The sequence below is a fragment of the Onychostruthus taczanowskii genome, unplaced genomic scaffold (assembly GCF_017590055.1).
Source record: "Onychostruthus taczanowskii isolate IOZ18803 unplaced genomic scaffold, ASM1759005v1 scaffold145, whole genome shotgun sequence".
In the NCBI taxonomy this organism is placed as follows: domain Eukaryota; kingdom Metazoa; phylum Chordata; class Aves; order Passeriformes; family Passeridae; genus Onychostruthus; species Onychostruthus taczanowskii.
Window position 1 is genome coordinate 349,064 of NW_024498630.1, and position 23,240 is coordinate 372,303.

General features: G+C 39.7%; 1 protein-coding gene across 1 annotated transcript in view; it reads left to right on the forward strand.

Annotated features, from left to right (window-relative positions):
* DGKQ (diacylglycerol kinase theta) overlaps positions 1-23,240 on the forward strand; it is an 85,646-nt gene that overhangs the window by 12,593 nt on the left and 49,813 nt on the right. Inside the window, exons 2-4 of the mRNA XM_041398368.1 lie at positions 9,345-9,424; positions 18,311-18,410; positions 23,033-23,118. Coding sequence (XP_041254302.1) covers positions 9,356-9,424; positions 18,311-18,410; positions 23,033-23,118 — 255 coding nt within the window. The 5' untranslated portion in view covers positions 9,345-9,355. The remainder of the gene's footprint in view (positions 1-9,344; positions 9,425-18,310; positions 18,411-23,032; positions 23,119-23,240) is intronic.

Sequence of the window (23,240 nt, forward strand, 5' to 3'; positions counted from 1 at the left end):
CCCTAATTTCTCTGGTGGCAAGTCTGATCCAGCTGTCTTTTAAGAGGAAAAAAAAGTAAAGTCTATGCAGAACTCACCTTTCTCATAAAATTTCACAGACCAGAATCACAGAATAGTTTGGGCTGGAAGTACCCTTAAGGATTATCTAGCCCGACACCCTACTCTTGCACATCCCACACAATAAGCAGGGACATTCTCAACTAGATCAAGTTGCGCAAAGCCCCTCTCAACCTGACCTTGAATGTTCCCAGAGATGAGGCATCTACCAGCTCTCTGGACAAGCTGTGCCAGTGTTTCACCACCCCTATCATACCAAATTTCTTCCTTACACCCAGTTCAAATCTACCTCTTCTAGTTTAGAAGTACTACCTCTTGTCCTACTGCAATGGGCTCTGCTTCTTTCTTATATGTCCCATTGAAGTATTAGAAAGTGGCACTAAGGGTCTCCCTGGAGCCTTCGCTTTCCAGGCTGAACAATCCCAAGTGTCTCAGCCTCTCATAGGAGAGGTGCTCCAGCCATGTGATATTTTCTGTGACCCTTCTTTAAGACCTGTTCAAATGTATCCATTCTTTTCTGTACTCAGGATCTCACAGCTGGATGCAGTATTCTAGGCAGGGTCTCTGAGAGCAGAGGAAAAGTTAAGAATTACCTCTTTTCTCAGTTTATTGTCCACCAACATTCCCAAGTGCTCCTCAGCAGTGCAGCTCTCTTTCTGTTCACACCTCAGCCTATATTCAGTTGGCCATACTGTACAGACTGGAAAGAGGGCAGACTGCAGCATCTTAAGTGAGTGGATAGACCTCTCTTCTGTGTATAGACATAGCTGGTAGCATGTCTAGATTTTCTGATGGCTGTGGACTTAGAAAAGCCTCTTGACCAAATGGAGATGGCTGCTTTTACTACTGCGGTATAAGTTCTCTGTGCAGTTTTCTCCTTGAAATGCAAAGCCTTGGTGGGACTGAGCACACAGTGTAGGTGCCTTTGCCTCCAGCTGTTGGTGCTCTGGCTTTTCCTGCTTAGCAGGATCTAAGAAACATGCTCTGGGTAGAGTCAGGAGATGGGAGGATGGTGAGAGTTCTGTTTTGGCAGGTGAGGTTCCTTTAGTTCATTTGTCAGTACTCATTCTACTGTACCAGGAGGATGGAGAAGCAAGATACTGTGTTGTACGCTGCAGGAATGAGAGAGTGAGAAGTGCTTATCTAGCCCAGGTCCTTTGTGAGCCTCACACAATTCAAGCAAACCTACTATAACCAAATGATTAACAGTTCAAGTATATCACCTAACCTACCTGTTTTCTTAATAAGTAGCTTGTCTTATTTTCACTTGTCTTGTTATTTGTTATTTTCTACCAGCATATTTGAAATACAAATGAATAGGAATTCAGATGTGCTGCCTTGAAATTATAGAGGTCAGATGCTACAAAGACATTTCTTTGGAGTATTTGTATCTATAAAGAGAAAGTGTTCTCATGCGGATAATTCTGGGAATATAAAGTGCAAGGCAATTCACGTTGTGTGAAGGCAAACTGCATTTTTGTCAAACAGGGTTTGTACTGGTATCTCCATTTAAAGCAGAAGCATGTATGACTGGTTAGTTGACAAGACCAGGGAAACCTGGAGAGAGAAAAGAGCTGTCAAATACAAGTCATCTATAAGGATACTCAGCAGGTATCTGGAAAACCTTAATAAGGTTTTCATTTCTTTTGGATTTTCTGAAGAGTATTTACTGTGTGATGTCAAGCACTCTGTAAGCAAAGCCTGAAGTTTCTCACCACAGTTAGAAAGGAGGGTCTTTCTAATGCTTGACTTCTTAAAGATTTCAGACATTTTTCATTCCTCTCTCACCATTGCTTGAAATGTTTTGGGAAGACCAAAGCTTCTATGACAGCTTTCCTGGTGACATTTAACAATCATTGCACAACAGAACTCTAAGCTTAAATTAGGCTGTGTTTTTGTCTGAGAGAGCACACCAATATTGCATACAGGTCTTTGCATGTTTCTGCTGAATTGGGAAATAAGCTGGTGAAGTCCATGTACTGCATCCAGCATTCCTTTTAGTGAATAGTCACAGTATTCAGACTGGCCTGTGGTCACAGTTGTAAATGAAAAGCTAAATGCGTCTATGTTGGCAAGCTGCTACAATGGAAAAGTAGCTCAAAGCTGTGTAACAAATGTAAAAGTTGAGTCCCACAAACTTCCAGTAAAATGAAAGTGCTGCTTTTAAGTTACTCCTGAAAATAGTGACTCCTCCACCAGCTTGAATGATCCTGTCTGGATGAGCAGTCTGGTGTTTTTGATATAATTCAAGAACACTGTGATAGAAAAAATAAAAGTATTTTTCTCCAATCTGTGACTAATTAGCCTGTGGGCATTTTCTGAAAGCTATTGTCTTTTAACTGTCAATGGATCTCTTCAGTGAATGCAAAGGCAGTCCTGCTGAACAAAATAAGCCTGCTTGCACATCAAGGACAATTTCAGAAGGGAGTGATAAAGCTCTTGAAGGAGAGAGGCAGATTAAACCTGTATTTTGGCTTCTGTTATGTCAGGCACATGCTATGGAAGAGCAGGCAGAGCAGAGGAAACAACCTACTTTTCTCTTATTCTGGATTGTTGAATGCCTTATATGAGTTGGTGACATATGGAACAAAAATTTGAAATAATTGCATCTGTTTAAGAGCAATATTTATATTGCTAGAAGTACTGATGGCTGTCTGTTCAAAGCACTAAACTTTACAGAAAGCCGAGTAATGTTTTACCCTTAATTCATTATTGCATTTTGATAAAAACAAGATGTGTGCTACATGGTCAAATTTATAATCTGGTGTACTGACTTGAAGTTAAAAATCCTTGACTTTGGTGAATTGTTATGCTTTACCAAACTGAAAGTAATCTTTCTGATTTACAGCATGTGAGGATCTGACTCTAACCCTACAGACTGTGTAGTCAGATGTAGCTGTAGTGCACTCCTAACAGTAATGCTCTCTTTACAGGACCTACTGAAAATGAAAATTACTGGAAGTATTGAAAATAAATTCAATAGTCTCTGCTGGAATGAATTACCCCTCTGGAGTAAATGGCAAGAGACATTATTCTCTCTGTAGTACCTGTTGCATTTAAAACATAGCCTTGCCTGCTGTGAAATCACAAGGCTTGAAACTGCACTGCACATCTTCCGCCCCGAGGACACTGCTGCCAAACATCATTTGTTGCAGAGGTTGCCGCTCTGTTGTGCCAGACGAGTGGTAAGATAAAAAATGCCTATGCTGTCATCTTTCCAAGAGGTCCACTGAATCCAAACAGTTTTCTGGGAAACAAAAACTAAATCCTACTCTTGGTGCTTTTCACCCTGAGTTTGCAGCCATGACACTGTTGGCTTTTGGAACCATCTGCTATCAGTGCAGGCTCTAGCCAAAGCTACCACAAGGTACATGTCCTTTTGCCACCTGTGGGAAGCTAGACTTCTTGTGTACACCTTCTGGACTTCTTGTGTACCCTTTTGTGGCAGTCAGAGTTTGGGCCAGTTGTGGCTTGCTGCAATCTCATGACAGCTAAGTCTGGAAATGTGTGGTGGGAAGTGTTAAGGGGCATGGACCTGTCTTTTCAGAGAATTATCGTTCTTTGGCAAAAAACATTGCTTCTTACAGCTGCTGGGACTTGTTGAGATGAAAAAAGGACATGACTACAGATGAGTTTCATTTGATGTGTGAAATACAATAAAGGGCTGAAGGTTGTCATATGAAGAAAGGAAGATAGAGATTCTTGGGATGTGGAAATTTACTTGTCAGTGCAGAGACACACTTCAGAGTAGCAGTTAAGTTACACTTGAGATACTTGATGAGAACTTTGTCCATGTTTCTCCATCCGTTGCTTCAACTTCTTTTGTTAAAAATAACCTCTTTAAGATGATGTATTTAGATACAGAGAATCTATAACACTTTTAGACACCTGTTGTTGAAAAAATCCGAATTGTTCAGTATTTCATCTGGAAGAAACTTTTATTTTATTTCATCCTATAAAATGTTCTTTAGGAAGATATAAACAACATTCTACTGGCCACCCAAGTCTAGTGCCAGAGCCAGCTGGTAACCATAACCACAGCCTTTTCTTAGCCTTGCTTTTCTGAGCATCTTAGTAGAAGACAGATATAAACAAAGATATTGTGCATGGAAGGTTCCCCCTGGAACTGAAAGTTGGCATTCACCGAGTGTGAAATGCTAAAATAAAAACACACTGACTGCGTGGGTCTGGGTGTCAGATAAAAGCGATAGAGGGAAGCAATGAACTCAGTCAAGACTGCAGATGGATTTGTGGCAGTGTGGGGGATTGTGCTACACAACTCTTCAATTAACAGTCCACATCCTCCTCTACAAAGGCCAGCAGTGAGCTGAGAGCTCACGCTGACTCCAGCTGCTGAGGATTAAAGAAGTATATTCCAGTCTATCATTTTATTGCTTGTTGATTGTAAAGTGATGGTTATGAAGGGGAGGAAAAGTTCTCTTACAAGCTGCTGAGTCTTTAGTCAGCTTTTACAGATAGGCAGGAAAGGATCTTAGACTTGTAATGGTGCATCCAGGGAAATATGTGCCCATTGTGTAATTGTCAAAGAAAGGCAACTTGAATGCTAGACGTTATTAGGAAAAGACTGGGGAGAAGTGGCAGAAAAGCCACCTCTGTGCCACAGCATAAAATCAGCTTGCTGATTCTCCCTGTGCAATGGCTGAGCGGCTGCTGAGTCTGTAGGTGTCTGATGCAGCATTAGATCTTGAACGTGACATTTTCCTTTCTCTATTTTATTTTAGTCCCCTTGTAATTCTTTCATGTAATCTATGTACATTTATAGGGCTTTTTGCAGAGGACTGTAGAGATTTTCCATTTATGTAATACTCCTACATATATCAGGCCATTTGTTCTAGTAAACTCTCCAAGACAGGGACTTCTTCCAAGTCTTACATTTAACAAGATGCCTCAGAGAATTACTGCACTTAATTTAGTTGTATTTATATTCACATTAATAAGCTGTGTATGTTCTTTAATGCATTGCACTTAAATTTTTCCAGAAATGAAAATTTATTGTCAAAAAAAAATTTGAAAAAATTTATCCTCTCTGGAGAGCAATTTGATAGTTCTTCTTGTAAAAATGTTTAGCAAATGCAACATTGGACTTCAGTGTTAAAGATAAAAGAAAAAAAATAAATAAAACCTAGCATGTTAAAATACAAATACACAAATAAATTTCTGTTTGAAAAACACCAGACCTGAATTATGGTGAGTATTTTCCCAAAGAGGAAACAAAAGTAATTTTTAATACCTTCTAGGCTTTTCCTCATGGCTGAGTGGTCTTTTCAAAAGTGGGAGAAGATTGTGTTATATCTGATTCTCACCCAGAATTCTCACCATTTGCATGGCACACCAATACATAGCTAGAGTCCCTACAGGGCATAATTCACTATTTTCTTCTCCCTAGTTTTGGATTCTGCTTTGAAGTTTGTCTTGAGGACAGAGAGAAAAATGCTTATGTGGAAAAAGTGTGACATATTGGAGGGTATAAATAGCTATCCTTTTTCTAAGAAGTGTTACACAGCTCATGAGTTACCGTGATTCCCAGCTTTTATGTCCTACCTTGGTGGGGAGGCCTGGAGAGAGATGTTTTCTGTTTCTTTTCAAGTGTATGTTGGAAAGGTGCTGGCTGTACGTTCCATGGGTTGCCATATGTACACATGGCCTTTATCTTTATTAAAACACCAAACAGAATGTGGTAAGAAAAGTGGCCCAGGAAGGGATGGCTTATGGGCAGAGCCTCCTGTAAAGCCAGATCTTGTGCTCCGTGTGGACAGAGAGCAGCACTGTGATGCCCAATGGCCAGACAGCTTCTTGTTGAGCATTGGCAAAACCTAATTTTTCACAAGAAGGAAGTGATTTATAATTGAATGGCAGAAGGCCTCAAGGTAAACTTGTCAAATATGGTTGGTGCAGTATGCCTGACCTGATGCTGAGGAAAGACCTCATAAAGCCCCCTAAACCATTAAGTAAATGTTCTGTTCAGTGTCTTGTAGCTGCAATTGAATGGCTTTCTTTTGACTTAGACAACCCATAGATGTGTCTGCTTGTAGCTCATCACTGAGTTTGTATGGATCAAGAAATCTTCATCCTTTAAAAAGATTCACCTGTCCTCTTCCTTTAAATGCTTTTTCCTCAGAATTTTGCATTTCACCTACTGAAATGTCACACACAGTGTCTTCTGGCTTGTTTTTCCTAATAAAAGATCACCTGTTAAAATCCACGAAACCTCTCCTAGCTGTCAGAACTTAAGACTTAATTAAGCCTCTCTGGGACTATTGATATGAATATAGGATTCTGCCACCTCTCCTCCCCCCAAATATTGTTAGTGCTTCAGTTTGCTGCCATTTTGGGTTTATTTCTTTCTGTGTGGAATGTGTAAAATAAAAACAAATTGGTGACTTGTAGGAGTAATTTCACCTGGTGAGGAATTTGACAAGCAGGGGAGGAGTTGTGTGAGTAGCTCCTGAAAAACGTGTGAAAATCTTTCACTGAGAATGTTACCTTCTAAGTATGGGCACTGCTTATCTCCTGCTGTTTGTCTCCTGATATTCCTTAATTTGATTATTTGCAAATGCTTCAATTTTCTGGCTGACATTTTAGGAAACTTAATTATTTTCTGTGTTGTCTTCTTCTGTATGCATTCAAACAATTAAAACCTTTATGCACCTTCCTGTTTTGCTCCTCATCTGAAACATTAATTCACTGTTTGGTTTTAGTGATTCTCTGAAGTTGCTGACCTAGTATGCTTTTCTGTGTCATGAGATTGTTTCCTTATCTGAACCATATGTTACTGTCTTTATGCAGGACCATGTTTTCCTGGATTTGTCAGTGCAAAGGAAAATTGTGGTACTGACTGACTTGGGTTGTCTAAATAAGATCACCTCTCAAGGTCCATGGAAGGAGCATCTTTTCCATGAGCTGGTTGCCTGAATTCCCTGAGGTGTTTGGGTGGGGCTCAGTTGACTTGTGCATTGAGTTTGTGTGCACTTAAATCTAACAGCCACTTAGAGAGGGTGGTCTTGCAGACTTCAGTTGCCTGCTGCACCTTGCAGATCAGAAAATTCCTGTGATCAGTCTGCACCACCATGCTCTCTGCTTTTGTAGCCAGTCTGCTTCTGAATGTGTCATTTCACTGAATTTCATTAGTCACTGCTGATTCCTCTTTGGCTAGCTCTCACCTCTTTATGAAATTTTTGATATCTGCCTGTTTATATTTGAAGCTTCATACTCTGCTTTTCATGGGTCAGAGCCATGAGAACCTTTGTCATGATGCTTCTGCTTTCAGAGGGCATTTCCCCTCACCTAGCCAGGTCAGATAAACTTTGGGCACCACTCCAAGACAGTGACAAGGTCACCTGAACATTGAGGTAGCTGAGGCAGATGTCTTCAGGGTATCAGTGACAAATTTCAGACTATAGGTGGTAATGGGCACCTTTACCCTTTTGACCCTTTTCTTCTTTGTCCCTTTTCTCCTGAAGCTTCTACAGACCTGCTCTCACCACAAGCAGGTGGCCTTCCTAAGAGCATCAGTAGAAGTACTGCTGACACCTAGGGAAGGAGCAAGTTTAATTATATTGTCATTATATTACCACTATGTTTAGAAAACATATATCAGTGATGAGGATTCACCAGTTCTCTGTGTGGACTCATACCTGTTCTCTGGAGCAGGAGATTCATCTTTCCTCTGCCTGGATAATGACTTTGCTCTCTTTGGTCTCCTTTGCACTGGTAGGCTGTGTGCTCCTCACTATGGAGATCACCTTCAAATCCATTAAGCAACTGTATTTGCAGCTGCAAGCATCCATTTCATTATCCTTTCTTTGACTGTTTCCTTCCCTGATCTGCCCTATTTGGTTGGAAACAGCCATAAACCTTAGAGATGCACATAATGCTTCATAGCACCCAGCAGAAGATTTGGTTCTGCTCCTTCCCACTTTATTTCATCAGTGCAATAATCATTCTGGGTTCAACCATGGGTAATAAATAACACGTTTGAACACAGTAGTGACTTGCAGTGCTTCTTTTTCTGACTTGCAGATTAATGAGAAAAAAAGTGCTTACTGCTCGTATTAAGATGGATGCCAGGAGGAGAGGTGTCATCCTTTTTGTGCTACCAGAAGGAAAACTTGCTTTGTGTGGGCTAGGCAATAAGATGTTTAGAGAAGTGGGCCAGGATTTTAATGCTTCAATTGGCCTGGAAGGAGAAGTGTGCAATCAAAGCTCAATGAGCTGGAGAAAGGGGAGGAGAGGAAATTGACTGCTTTTGGTGGCAATAGTGCATACAGTCAGTGGCAACAGTGGACTGCGGGTGGGAAGTTTGAAGCACTTGGGGTATTGTCAGATACTTGGGAAACTTAGGAAGTGGTACGCTGTGCTTAGGAGAAGCAGGGAGAGGAAAACCTGTATACAGCAACAGTTGCCGCTGGCAAGTGATCTGCTCTGGCACTGGGCGGGGTCTGAGCTTCCACTCAAGAGGTCGGGAGCTGAGCATCTGCACGGGAGCTGAGCATCTGCACGGGGCTTCATGCTTGAACTGGTGGAGAGTAATTCTGAAAGAAAGAGGACTCTAAATCCACAGCTGCATGGCTTATTAGTTCCTAATTAATCAGAGGTGGTGGGAATGAAATAAAGAATCCCTTGTTTTCTTCACACAGCTTAATGTAATGCAAATTCATGGTAAGAAGCTGTGAAAAATATCTCCTCCATGGCAAGTGGAACTGTCATGCTTCAAAGGGTGCTTTGTGGAGCTTGGATGGAATTATAAACCTGTAATAAAAGAAATAGTTAGTTACTCTTGACTTTCAAAGCTACCTGTAATTGGCAACCTTCATCCATTACACTCAGTTTGTAACAATACTTTGTGTTCTCACATTTATGTCACGTGCACTAGCTTGTAGAATAATTCACTTGCAAACATGTCCTTCTGCTTTGGCTACATTGAAGAGCTGTTTTGGACTGTTTAAAACTTTTTTTTTAAATTTAAGAACTCATTTTGATGCTCATGGAGAGAGACAGTGTGGGAGGACTTGACTTGTGTTAGGCTTGTACTGTTCTGGGATAAGCTATCCTTCCTTGCCAGCATCTTAGCAGCAAAACAACTTGGAGTTCATGCATTGCTCAAGGTGTGACAGTTGTGTACATTCTCAAACCTAGAGGATAGCAAATGTGTTTAAAAATGTGTATTCCTAATAGTATTTGACTCCATTTTTGGTGTTGTTTGATTGTCTTTCTTAAAGTCCCATGCTTATGAAGAGTTGCTCATGGTTCTTATTTTATTTCCACAGTTTGCAACTTCATGTCTCACGAAAAGTGCCTCAAGAATGTCAAGATACCATGCTCCTGTATTGCTCCCAGCCTTGTAAGGGTGAGTAAAGAGACACTGGCTTGTCTCCTTCTTGGGGTAGTACCACACATTTATCACTAATTAACATAATGCCATAGTAGCAGTGGGTTTTTTCATATCATAATGCAAAAATTGTATTAGTCATCACAGAAGCTTTTATAGCTGCTCACAGGCAAAACTACACTTCCTTTGAGAAGTCTGCTATGAGCAACTGTAGATACTCTGTCTTTGAAGACCAGTCATTTGCATTCTTTAAATGTTACTAGATGCTCTTACTGCCTGTCATTACCTGGAAGTTTCGCAATGAAGTACTTGCTTTCAGATGGCTTGTGACCTTCTCCCACAAGACTTTATGTGTAAGAGATTGATTCAAAGGGTATGAAACATGAATCAACTTTACAGAATATAATAGGATGCGACTAAGGTACTAAGAAGGTAAACTGAAGAGAAAACTAAGTGTGTTATCCACTTGGGAAAGGATGACAGAAGAGGAACAGAAGGGGAGAAGGACATGAGAAATTTACTAGAGAAGGAGTAAAACACTACAAAGACCTTAAGGAGCCACAAGCAAAAGTCGAATGAGACATGGCTGTAAAATCAGTCATGTTCATTACAGACCTTGCTGACTCAAAGCACATTTATGGGAATCCATTGTGTAGACCTGTGAAGGGGGGCTGATTCCCTTCCTTCTGTTGTACAACCAGTTTCTTTTTGTTGTGGAAACCTGTGTAGGGGGTGAGATGTGGAAGTTTGAAAGCAGTATGCAATCTGAGTTACAGGGTTTGGATAAAGAGAAATTATCAATTTGTTTTTCTTCAATATGCTTTATCTAGGTGATAAAGCTGCTAGGCTGTGCCAACGCAAAGCTTTGCTTCTTCTCTTTTTTGCTTTTCCTCTTTCCTTACATACCTTTCATCTTGCGAGGTGTCAAAAAGGTGTCTGATACCTAGAAATTTGCCAGTGAAGCAGCAAGAAAATTGCTGTAAGTCTTAGAACCCATGGTAAAGGGACATGTAGGTAGTGAGAAGTGCTTTTACTGAGAATTAGCGTCTTCTGCTGTTTCAGTATGTTGGCAATCAGGCATTGTAGCAAGAGGAATAGCGAGTCAGATTATATAGGTATCTACAAGGCCTTTAGGGGGATGGCAAAAATCCAACTGGAAAATAGTAATTTAATTCAGAGTGTGGGCGTTGTAAACACTTATGACGGCTTCTTTTCTGGATTTGCTCTAAATTTAATTCATTGTTCAAAATAGTATTTGTTCCTTTGCTTTTATATGGTAAAAATCCTCAATTTAAACTTACTACTGTTCCCATTTGCATCAGTTATAGACGTCAGTGTAATTTTTTTCTATCTTGTCAGTCCCTGTAATCTGTCTGCCCCAAAATTTTTATCTTGTGATTTATCTGTAAACAATAAACACATAATTGTACTGCACAGCGAGGATAGTTATTTGGTGGCGTTGCCAGTGTTTGCAGTTCAGTGTTGCTGTGTTTAGTTCCAAGAGTCCTCTGTGCTTTCTGTCTTGAGCTGTAATGATTTTATTTTGAAAACTCTGGATTGTACTGTTCGTTCTGGACAGTCATGTCCTCCTTGACGTGGTCATCCAAGTTGCATTAATCCTAATCAGCTGTACAAGTGAAGGCTGCCATATGGGAGACGTCGTTTTGCATGCAGGCTCTGTCAAAGCAAATACCAGACTTGGCATTTGTGTAAAAAATATAACAGAGTGAAAAACAAATGACAGCCATTTATACAATTTGTGGAAAGTTTATTTTCTTAATCTCTCCTTTCAGATTATTTATTTATTAAAAGGTCTGACGTAGGAGGGAACACTGGTGGGATTTTTTTTCTGATAGTTCTTTCAGCTATGTCAATATTCAGTGTATTACAGAGATGAGACTTCTTTTTTTTTTTTGCTTGCCTGGATTTCATCTAGAGAAGATGGCAATTGTTAAAGCTCTTCAGAATGTGTGTCATTTGATACTAAGTCAACCCATCAGAGAATAATTTTTCAGCAGATGTTTGGTGGAAACTTTTATTCCTGACAGTAGGGTTTCCTTCTCAGGGTCAAGTAAAGGCCCTCAGAGTCACAAGCATGCCACAACTGCATCCAGCCTCAGATCATTCTTAAGGCTGTCCTATGAATTTTTTTCTCTATTGTAAATCATTGTCACCTGCATTTAGTATTCCAGAGTGGATCCAGGTCATGATGTTTCTAAACAAGCCTTTGTGGATCAATCTTTTGAAAAGTTTGCAGGGCATATGATTTGTTCCAATGGTAAGGTCTCAGCAACTTTTTCAAATGCAAACTCTCTCTTTCCTACATTCCCATAAGTATTTACCTACTTTGCAGTACACATTTTTTAAAAAAGGGGAGAAAGGGAGGACAAAAAATAAGCCACACTCAAACACCAACGCAAAACAAAATAACAGTAAAAACAAAACGTTTTTGGGGATGAAAAGTGAAATTTTGTTTTCCTTGTTAGGTTGGAATTGAAGCTGTATTACAGCTTCTTAGAAGTGTGTGTGTATTTTGTATATAACTGTTCTTGGAAAACTAAATTAAAATGAGACCACATGAAGAATAGTTTAGTGATGCTCAGCATTCGCTATGCTTATTTTTCCTTGTTGATGTGTTGTTCCATTGCTCTAATGGTTTCTAAACATTTCCATTTTAAGAAGGTTTTGAAGTCTACTCACAAGACTTTGTTGTGTGCTGTTATTCTTAAAGCCAGGTTGTCTAGAATGGAAAAATGCTAGTCTAGGTTATCAGCTTCTGAATCTTTGTGTTCTAAAAATAAAACTTTCCTTTCTAAGGAAAGCTGCTGCATTCATGGGCTGGGGTAAGGAATGGGAAGGCTGTGGTGCTTGCAGGGGTCCCTGCTCTTGTAATTGTCTGCTGACCTGAGTTTCTCCCTCTGGATGCTGCGTTCAGCCGTGTGCAGCATGATTATTTGGGTCAGTAAAAACAATCTGAAAGTAGATCTTTCTGGGGAGGCCCATAGCAATGGGATGAGGGGTAATGGTTTTAACCTGAAAGGGGATGCATTCTGACTAGATTTAAGGAAAACATTTTTACAATAAGGGTGGTGAAATACTGTCACATGCTGCTCAGAGAGGTGGTAGATGCCCCATCCCTGGATGTCTTCAAGACCAGGTTGGACAGGGCTCTGAGTAACCTGATCTAGTTAAAGGTGTCCTTGCTCACTGCATGGTGACCTTTAAAGGGTTCTCTTCCAACCCAAGCCGTGATTTTACCTGGGCCCTTGCTGGGTAGCACTGACCACCTTATCTCAAGAAGGTCTCTCTCCAGTTCCCCAGCACTTGACCCATGCTTGTGTTGCTTCAGCAAGGCAATTGCTTGGAGATAGTCACATGGCATAATTTAGAATCCAAATGAGGGTTTAAACTGCTTGCTGGTAATCTTGGCACTGCACCAAGGTTTTCTCCCTTTTCTCCCTGAAGGGGAACCTCAGAGCTTAAGGGAAGGAAGGGCTAGCTCCTCCTAGTTTGCAAACTCAGGAGAGTTTATTATGCTCTCTTCAAACTTGATCTGAACTCCCAGATGAGTTCTGCAGCTGTATCAGTGACTCTTCAGTTTCAGAAGCATTATGGAATGGCGCTGTGTTTGTTTTAATTCTTAATCTTTGTCTTGATAAGAGGACATGGATGTTGATTTCCTTGGTAGCAATAAAAGCAAGGAGTGAGTGATTTTTGCATGTTATTTTTTCTTTACAGTACAAAAAATACTAGGCTAAGCAACTCTTTAATTGCAGTGGAAAGCTTTTACACAAGCTTACTTTTGACTAGAAGTACCATGTTATTCTCGTTTGAAATAGCATGGGGTGCATTATCCATTGCAAAGGGTCCTTGAGACCTTGGAGTGTATAAGGCCAAATGTCATGTCACAGAGATCTGCAGGATGGAAGAAAAATAATCCTGGAAACAGTGGGATAGCATATAGATGTGTGCATCATTCCCTTGCATTAGCCCCAATTAAAATTTTGATAATTAAGTATTTGATTTTGTCTCTCCTGTCCTATTATGTGTTGAGACACCATTTAGCTTTGTGTTCTTAATTTGTTTCAGAGTACCATATAGAACGCATACTTACATTGCCTTTAAACACCAGCCAATAAATCAGGTGATCAGAACAAGAACATCAGTTTGAACACAAGTGAAGAGTAGTTGATAGGCATTGTCCCTAAAATGCCAGAGTAACAGAGGGCATTAGCACACAGTGTATTCAAGTTGCAGAAATATCTTGCTACTAAATAAGAGGTTTTAAACAAATCAAAGTGCTATTTGATTACTGAGTAATAAGGAAGTAATTGAATAGATATCAATAAAGGCAAAAGTTGAATCACAGACTTGTTGGCTTCTCTCAGAGAGGGCATAGTCTAGGTCTGGACAGAACAGTCATGGGGTGGAGTGAGGTGTGTTCACCGTATCTACCTCCCTAGAGCAAAGGTTTACAGTATTGGAGTGAACCTCAGAAACTTTAGCTAGGGAAGTGCTTCTACACTTAAACATCCATACATGTTTTTGTTTCAGAAACACCATTTTAGTTTTTATCAGGAAATTTTTTTGGCCTTATGTTAAGAGCAGTCTTTGAGAATGACGCTGTGTGACTGCCCTTGTGGGTGTCTGATGAGAAGGTTGCTTCCAAGCTGCTTGTGCTTATCCTTAAAGTGCAACAGTGTTTTTGAACTGCAAGCTAGTGATCTTAACTTAAATTCCTTTTACTTAACCCTTGGAGGCTATTGTTGAGAGTTTTAGAATCCTCCTTTCTGTCTACCCTTTCCTTCGAAGCTGTTCAGCCCCACACTACCTTAGGTCCTGCGAGCCTGGTTTCTTAATCTCTCCGGTATTGTTTTACGAAGTCATGCCAAGTGCAAGTCAGCCTGATGTGATGGAGAAGGAGATGCATGGGCAAAATAATATCTGGATGTAGGCCTAGGAAAAGTTTTTGGTAGGTAGTTCCTTTTTGACACTGCCCAAGACAGCAGCTGCCACACTGGCATTTGATATATCTGTATTTTTCTCATTGCTTTTGCACCTGGAAGTCTTTGCCTTGTGATGCAAGATGAAGCTTTCTTCTGCCTGAGCTGGTAGAAAAGAAGTTGCTGCTGGGTGAAAAACAGGCCTTCCTGGAGCTGCATTTCCTCCCCTGCTGCTGCAGCATCCTGAAGGCTGCAGACCAGTAAGACAGCCTGGCCTGACCCTATGCACAGAGGGTCTGGAGGGTAGCTGGGCCACTCTGTAAAAGTGACTCCACCTTAGTGGAAGAGTACTTGAGTTCATTATATACTGTTGGTCACATGCTTGATATCCTGTGGCATTTCAGGATGAGGAACAGTTTAAAAGGCACTATCAAAATAAAGCAATTCTATACTTTGTTTTTCTTCCTAAGTGTGCATTTTAAAAGCAGTTTGTTGAGGTTTGGTTTGGTTTGTTGGGTTTTTTTTTTGTTAATGCAGAACTGCTATGCACTTCCACACATTGCACTGAAGGAGTTAGAATCTTAGGTTTCTGTAGGATCAAAATTTATTACAGGCTGATAGGAAACATTTGCAGATCTGTATTACATTCTCTAATGCTTTGCATTCCTTAACAGATGGCAGGAAATAGAACAGGAACTAGGAGTATCTTGTCCCTGAGTGCAGAGTCATTCTGGAGATCATACTGGAGTGCTACCATTATACTTTCTGTTGATATGCTTCTGATCAATACTGTAAGGCCACTTAGATGTCATTTAATGGTATTACTAGAAGAAATTTTCTGTATTTTTCTGTGGAAATCGATTTTTGTGGTTTTCATAAGGTAATTTAAGTAGATGGATTGGAAAAGCAGTTTTAAACTCTCATGAATTATTAACATTTTCGCTGTAGGCCACCTTATGCTTCTGTACTTTGCTGCTTTGCTGTACTTACGGAGGTGGATATAAACTAGCTAATAACATGTAATGTTCTCTATTCTTTGATGGTGTCTCACTGGCTTTTCTAGTCTGAGTTTCAAATATATATATCAATATGTCAATATATATTTTTTGATATATATATATATATATTGATATATATATATCAATATATACATACAGTACATACATATAGTACAGTCAGACCCTGAATAAGTTTGCCTTCTGTCAAAGTCCTTTCTCACAATTTTTCAGAAAATAAACACTGTTTTCCACATGTTCTTTTTTTTTTTAGCAGAACCTCTCTGTGACAATAATGAACAACCTACATTTCTAAGCTAGACTTAAATAAAATAGCTAGACTCATGGCCAGAAAAAGTCACCTGTGTTTGAAATATGGGTTGTTGAGGGGGTTGGATGCTTGTGCTGGGTGTCCAGAGCAGTTTGTTCACACCCTGGAGCTAAAGGAGGCCTGCCCTTCATCTGAATTCTTCTCTCTTGGGTGGCTGCATGGTGCTTGAGGCTGTGGCAGGGGTAGGGCACTTACAGATGATGCTTGAAACCTGAAGACAGGTTGGGATGTACAGAAAAGCTTGCCTGAAGAAATCCCACCAGGGCTTTTCAGTACTCCTCGCAGTTGCAGTGTCTGGGTCAGGTTGTGCTCACATAGCCACTTCTTGACAACTTTTTGCACTTGAATTCATTGTGCAGGATGAATTTTGTGCAAGTGGCCTTCTGCCAGCAGACTTTTTTTTTCTTGGAGCGGCTAGAGTGAGCTGCAGCTCTGGCACTTTACCTCCACAATAACTGAGCCCAGGTAACTTGTATGTCACTGTACAGAGAGGTTTATTTCTTCCTTCTCTTGAAGAAGTAGCAGGGTGGGCAGGGATTATGAGCCTTAAACTTAATCTGGGCCTTAAACTTATCTTAATAGTTTGATTAAAGCTTCTTAGGCTTTCCAGGATAATTTACCCCCACCAAGGATATATATTCTTTTTGTAAACATACATTATGTGGCTTGAGTATTCTGATTTTTAAAAAAATTATGTAAGCCAGCTATAAACTTTGTCAGAGTTGTAGGGCTGCAGAGAATGAAATTTCAGTTTGGGCTGGTAGGAGTAGGGTATGGACCTGAAAAGAACAGTTTGGCTGTATTTTTTAATCCCCAACTTGTACATCAAGTTAAACCTTGAAGCTTTTGGACGCAATGCTGCTATATATCGTATTGGAGATACTGATATGGAGTCTTTTTTTGTAGGCTGGCTGCCAGCCCAGTTTTGTGGGGAGCATGATATCAAAATGGGCAGTTTCCTGGTCAGTCAGGGACCAAGGATTCCTCACGGTCTGCTGGGGCAGCAAGCTGGTGACTGTGTTTCACTGGTCAGCTGCTGTGCACTATCTTGTTCATGTTTAGTAACACAAACGTATTTCATACCTCTCTTTGTCCTCTTTTATCTCCCAAAGCTTAATTCTGAGGAGCACTGAGCAACCACATGCTTTGCAGTTTGGGACTTACTAATTTTTCTCGATTAAACTTCCAGCATTGTTGTTTTCTCCTTGTGTTGCATCTGGCAAAACTTTATCTCACTACTTTCATTGTTCATGTTTGAATAACAGGATTGTTTGATGTAACTGTTCCCATACTTTCTGAGACAGAAAATTATTGTGGGAATTCGATGCTTATAACTGGAAGCAACTCCTTGGGTCATCAAATTCTGTGTTCACAGTACGTGTCAGATTTGCTGCTAATAGTTCTCAGGAAAGCCTCAATATACAAGGAAAAGAATTCAAATCCTGATGAATAATTGAAGGATGTTTTACCAGTATATCTGAGAGGAAAAGCTGCTATCATGACTACATGTATCTGGAGTCTTTATTTCCAAAGTTTTACCGGGAATGATTCATTTCATTTGGGACCTAAATAATAGTTGGTCAGTTTTTATCAGAAATACAACAACAAGATAAACTTGATGTGTAAAACTTCATTGTAGTAAGAAGGGCATGTGAAATGCATAATACTAAATACCTAAATCCCGGCAAACTTTTGTGGAACTCATTTGGATTCCAGGACTTTAAACATGCAGTTATGTTCTTTCCTTCTAATGTGAATGTCACTTTAGCAGAGCTGTGCATCTTGTAGGAACAGTAGTCTCTAGAAAATGTATGAAGCTTAGGTATGTTTTTTATTCTTTACTTTGCTTCATCTGTTGTTACTTTGGTACTATCACTTCCCATCTTCATCATTAATGAAGAATTAATAATTAATAAAATCAATTAACCAAGAAAAAACCGATTTAAGGTAAGCGAATAGTAAGAAACACATTTGCCAAAACTGTTGGTACAGGCAGCTCTTGTAAGAGAAAATCGTAGTCTGTCATTTTCAACCTACAGTCAAGTGGAAACTCAGTCTGGATGTACTTCAGGAGCTGGATATCATTCAGGCTTTGAAGCTTTGGATAAGGCAAGAAGAGACAAACCAATCCCTTTGGTCAACCAGTGGCCAGGCTATATTTGGAGAGGAAGTGAAAGGCGAATGGAGAGCGCTGAACTGTGGCAGCACTGAGATGTTAAAAGTTGTCTTGTGCATGTCTTTAGGGTATTTTGTTCGCCTGTGCAGTAATTACACATTAATTGTCCTTGATTCAATTAAGAATGCTTAGAAGAACAGCTGAGATTACAGGTATATCGCAAAGGAAGCCTTTGGATTCATATTGTTGTGGATCATCAAGAAGCTAATCGGCTTAAAAATATATACAATACATATTAATTCCCAAGAATTTTTAAAAGTTACATTTAAGTATTTAACATATATTTCTAAGTATAGTTACTTTTTAAAGGATGTTTCATCTGTCTATTTATTCTTGCCCTTAGTTAAGTTTATGTTGTATGTACTGCCCTGTTGTCACAAGATAAAGCAGCTTCTATGAATTTTAACTGACACTTTGGAAGTTGAAATTGATGATGTCTTATGCATTCTTTGCTGGCAGGTTCCAGTTGCACACTGTTTCGGGCCTCCAGGACTTTACAAAAGAAAGTTTTGCGCTGTGTGCAGGAAGTCCTTGGAGTCACTTGCCTTTCGATGTGAAGGTAACTTAAACCCTACTTGTACGGCCATCTGTGTGCCATCCAATAACCTACAGTTTCCTTACACTGCATACCTTGAGTGCTTGAAAAATTTTTGGTTTGTTTATTATCCATTCATTGGTCGTGGGAAGGTGTACTTCAAACTAAGGAATAATAAATCAACCACCTTCCATAAACTGTAAATTTTGTCAAACCTGTACACTCTTTTTGTCTTTCCGCCAATTTACTTTGAGCAAGTCTGTGGTGGTGTGCAATGAATCCCTGCCTGAGATGGGCAAAGAATGAGGAGCTGTTTTGGTGAAAGACGTGTCCTGTTGCAGTAATTTATTTCTGTTTCCAGTGGAAACTTTTGATGCAGAGAATCATCAGGTATGCGTATTTCTAGAAAATAATGTAGAATTTCCTGTGTTACTCGTCTCAGATACCTGTTACTTGTAATGAGGATGAGGTACCTTCAATGGAAAGATATATGAAAATATTGTTTGTCAAAATAGTACTGCTCTCAGTGTTCTGAAATGGATTCTCTGAAAAAACAGTAATTAAAGAAATCACCCAAATACCCAATTTTTTAATTTGAAATACATGTTGGCATGAGTACATGACTGATTTTGATGTAGGACAGCTCTTCAATTCTCCCTTGTCTTAAATGTCTATTAGTTGTTCAGTTGAGTTGTGAGGTTAAATAGAATTTACTGTTTTATAGGACTATCACCTCTGAACTCTTTAAAAAAAAGTCTAATGAACGAAAAATCAATTCTTCAGGGAATTGAGTTGTTTCCAAAATCACTGTTTTGCTAACGATAATGTCTTATTAAATATGATTTTTCTGTGTGTATGTGTAGGGGAAGCAATCCTCTTTGATCACGGCATTTAGACTTAGAATGGGTCAGTATTTCTGTTTCTGCTTTTGTCTGTTGAGTTGCATAATGGAGCCAAACTGTGCGAGTGACTATACTAAGTGACATATTCCCACTCTGACTAGTGGGAATATGTCACTTAGTATAGTCCCCACGTGACCAGGACGGTTTGGTAGGATGTTCTGTGAGCTACAGATAGCACAGGGAATTTTCTGGTGATCTGTCTTAGTAAGACTCAGAACCTGTGTGCCATTAGATAAACATAGAAATTCGCAAATAGCTGTCACTAGTTATACCCTCTTAACTATTGCAAATAGCTTTAGTTTAGTGATCCAATTTAGTTAAAGCTTTCTAAATTTTGCTTTCATATTCTTACTCTATTAATTCTACTGCATTCGCATTGTCTCCGTTTGTTGTGGTTTACCCCAGCCAGCTGCCAAGCACCACACACAGCCACTCACTGCCGGCCCCACCTGTGGGATCAGAGAACTGGAAGACAGTGTAATGTGGAAAGCAAAACCCACACAAACACACAGGCAGAGAAAAATGAAGAAGTCATTCCCAGCTTCCCGTGGGCAGGCAGGTGTTTCTCATCTCCAGGACAGCAGGACCTCCTCACACCTCACAGTGACTTGGGAGGACAAATGCCATCACTCCAAATGTTCCCCATTCCTCCTTCTTGTGCCCAGCTTTAAATACTGAGCAGGATGTCGATGGTCTGGAATGTCCCTTTGGCCAGTTTGGGTCACCTGTCCTGGCTGTGTCTCCTCTCAGCCTCCCACAATTTCCACCCCAGCATGGCAGTACAAAAAGCAGAAAAGGCCTTGAGTGTGTGTAAGCCCTGCTCCAAGAATAACTAAAACATCTCTATAGTATCAACCCTGTGTGCAGCGCTAACCCAAAACACAGCCCCATGCTAGCCACTGTGAAGAAAATTAACTCTGCCCCAGCCAAATCCAGCATGTAAATGCAAAGGGATATTTTCTTCAGATGCTTCTATTTAAGTGTTTGTAAACATGAAGCACATGAAATCATATGTTGTACTTAGGTATTACACATGCACAGTATTTTTTTTATGGGTTGTTGAAGGTTCTCTGTTGAATTGTTTTCCTCACATGGATTTTACAGTTTTACTATTTTGTGTGGTGTGACTTGTTTGGTGCCCTTTTTCTGAACACCAGTAAGTCTACCATTTGTTTCTCTGCAAATTTTTTTAAATGTTTCTTTAAAAGGGCAGCCGAAGTTCATAAAAGGCACAAGAGTCTTCCTTTATTCTTCAAAAATGCTTGTGGAATTTGTTTTAGAGGTTTAGTGTTTTAAGCTATCGAACTTTTCAATTCAGATGGAGATATTGAACTTTCTTCCTTTTTTTTGTTTATCTCTAATGACTTAGCTTAATACTGCAAAACCTAGTCTTGTTTATGATGTTCTGATACTAAAATTAAGAACTTTTCCTAGACTCTGCCATAATTAACATAAAAACAAGTGTTAAGATGGAGTTGCCTTCTCTAAACAAATTGTTGACATCATTAAATGTACTTGTAAAATAATCACTTTTTTCAAGTTATTTTAATCACTTGATTTACACTGTTTGTATATTAAAATAGAATAAACTTTCTTGAAAGGAAGTAAAAGGTTTCACCCGCATAAATCTTGTGGATGCACAGTAGGGGACCTGTTCTCAGAAATGAGCATGCATGTGTATCAATCCATATGAAAATAAATATATACATGCCATTGGTAAAAATGACAATAGATTGACTTCAAATTCTGGTGACAGTTACTGATTGCTTTGGATGGCTATTTTTGCTACCAGATTTCAGTGGTGTCAGTTGAACCTGGACTCATGATGGTGAGAGTTGCTGTTCCTTTTATTTCCAGGAAGAAGGGATGGAAAGGAAAAAATAGAAATTGGAGTAATCCAAACATTTTTTTGGTGCTGAATTCTTTACAAAAGTTCCTTAATAATCATTGAGCAAGAACAGCAGATTTACTGGAGAAGGATGCAGTTAACATTTTAAAGGCTCTTCTCTCAAGTTTATGTATCTGAAATTAATCAGGTTGAGTTTTTTTTTGGCAATCATAAAGAACTTTCATAACTAGCTTGAACAGAAGATTGTCATTCTGTTATGGTTTAAAGAATAATGCTGACTATGGAATGGCTGATAAAGATTAAATTTATTTTTGTAGGACCTCTAATTTAATGCTTACATTCAAAAACATTGTCTTTCCTACACCAGGATAGTCAGCTTAAGGGATTAACTCCCTAGGACACTCCCACCATTTATGCGAACATATTTCTTACCAATTCTGGGCTAAGGTTGGTCCTAGAAGCAGCAGATGTGAATTAAACAAAAGGTAAAACCCCCTCTGTATTCTTACAAAGTATAGCAAAGGGCAGTGCATGCCTGCATTGGCAGAATTCACAATAAAAACCCCAATGCTTTTGTAAATTCCTTGAAGCTGCAACATTGTCTATGGACACTGAACATTAGCAAGAGTATGACTGCAGGCATCTAGTTTGCCTGGTTAGTTGAACTGGCAAAAATGGAAAATATTCCTGCTACATCTATGAAGAGGGTGAAATGTGAGTGGAGGAGGGACTGTGCCACAGCTCAGAGAGAAATTCTTGAGTGCGATGAAGACACTGAGCATGGGGAGCTCTGTGTGTTTATGGTTGACTTAGTCATGAGTCTGCTTCGGTGTGACGGGAGATTGTCTTCTCTGGGGTTAGAACAGTCTTCTCTGCTCTGGAACAGTCCAGAGAGATTTCAAATCGGTATTCTTCTCTATGTAAATTAATAACATTGTTTTCAAGATAATTTTAGATAATGTGCTAATGTGTGCAGTTGCTACCTTCCAATCTTCAGGTTACAGTTCTCATATTTTTGTGATATGCTTGGAGAATTAACTTGTTTGACTGGAACTGAAAGGTATTTGAAAAATTTGATGCTTGTCTTGCTTTCATTTACTTGATGAAAAGTCAGATGCCTTCCCAGAGTATTTACAAAGCAGCTGCAGGAGGATCTTTTTTATCCATCTGTGTCTCTGTAGCCCACAGAGAACCCTCCTAACTCTTGAAATTATGAAGCTAGGTATTAAAATCTATGAGTTATTGTTCTGGGATTTTTTTTTGTAACTCATCCTTTGCTGCATAACTGCAGATTCTGTTCTTTCATATCTGGTATTTCAAGTCAGCTTTTAAATAATGAAGGTATTTTAAAACCAAAACTTGCCTAAACATTTGCAGGGTTCACTCAAACTTCTTCCACCTACAGTGCCTACAATATTTTGGAAGGCAACGTTAGCCTTACTTAGGAGGGTGCTCTGAAAAAGTGATTTCTTTTTTTTTGACAGTGAAATAGTGATTTGCCTTATACATGGTGATTGAATCAAAGTAGCCTTCAGGCACAGGTATGTTGGAGTAGGCAGCAGTTCCTGTGAAACTACGAGCCATAGCCAACCAGTTGTACGCGTTTAACTTGCTGTAATTGGAGGAAATACGACAAATGCTGCTGATGAGCAAAATTAGCTCAGCCTTTCCTTTATATTTGCTGCATCTTTTCAACACAGAGGAAGTGGAGGAACGCACAAAACAATGCTAGTGAACTTCTTTATTGTGTATCTTTGCTGGATGTAAAGAGCATGAAGAGAAAAGGTATGGTGTGAAAAGCAAACTGGAGGAGTATTGAAGGGAGGGCAGAAGGAGATGCAGAAAAACCCTGGGGTTTCCAGCCTAAAGAAGTTTTTTTGTTTTTGTGCTTTCAGTTTGTGAGCTACATGTGCACACAGACTGTATCCTGTTTGCTTGCAGTGACTGCCGGCAGTGTCACCAGGATGGGCACCTGGACCATGTAAGTGCAGATGCCCCTGCAGGGGAAGGTGGTTGTGCATTTGGTGGACCAGAGAAGGAGCAGTCTTGATCTTTAGTTTCACATGCTGCCAGTTATCAAAGTACTTCAGTTGCTTCTTGGCA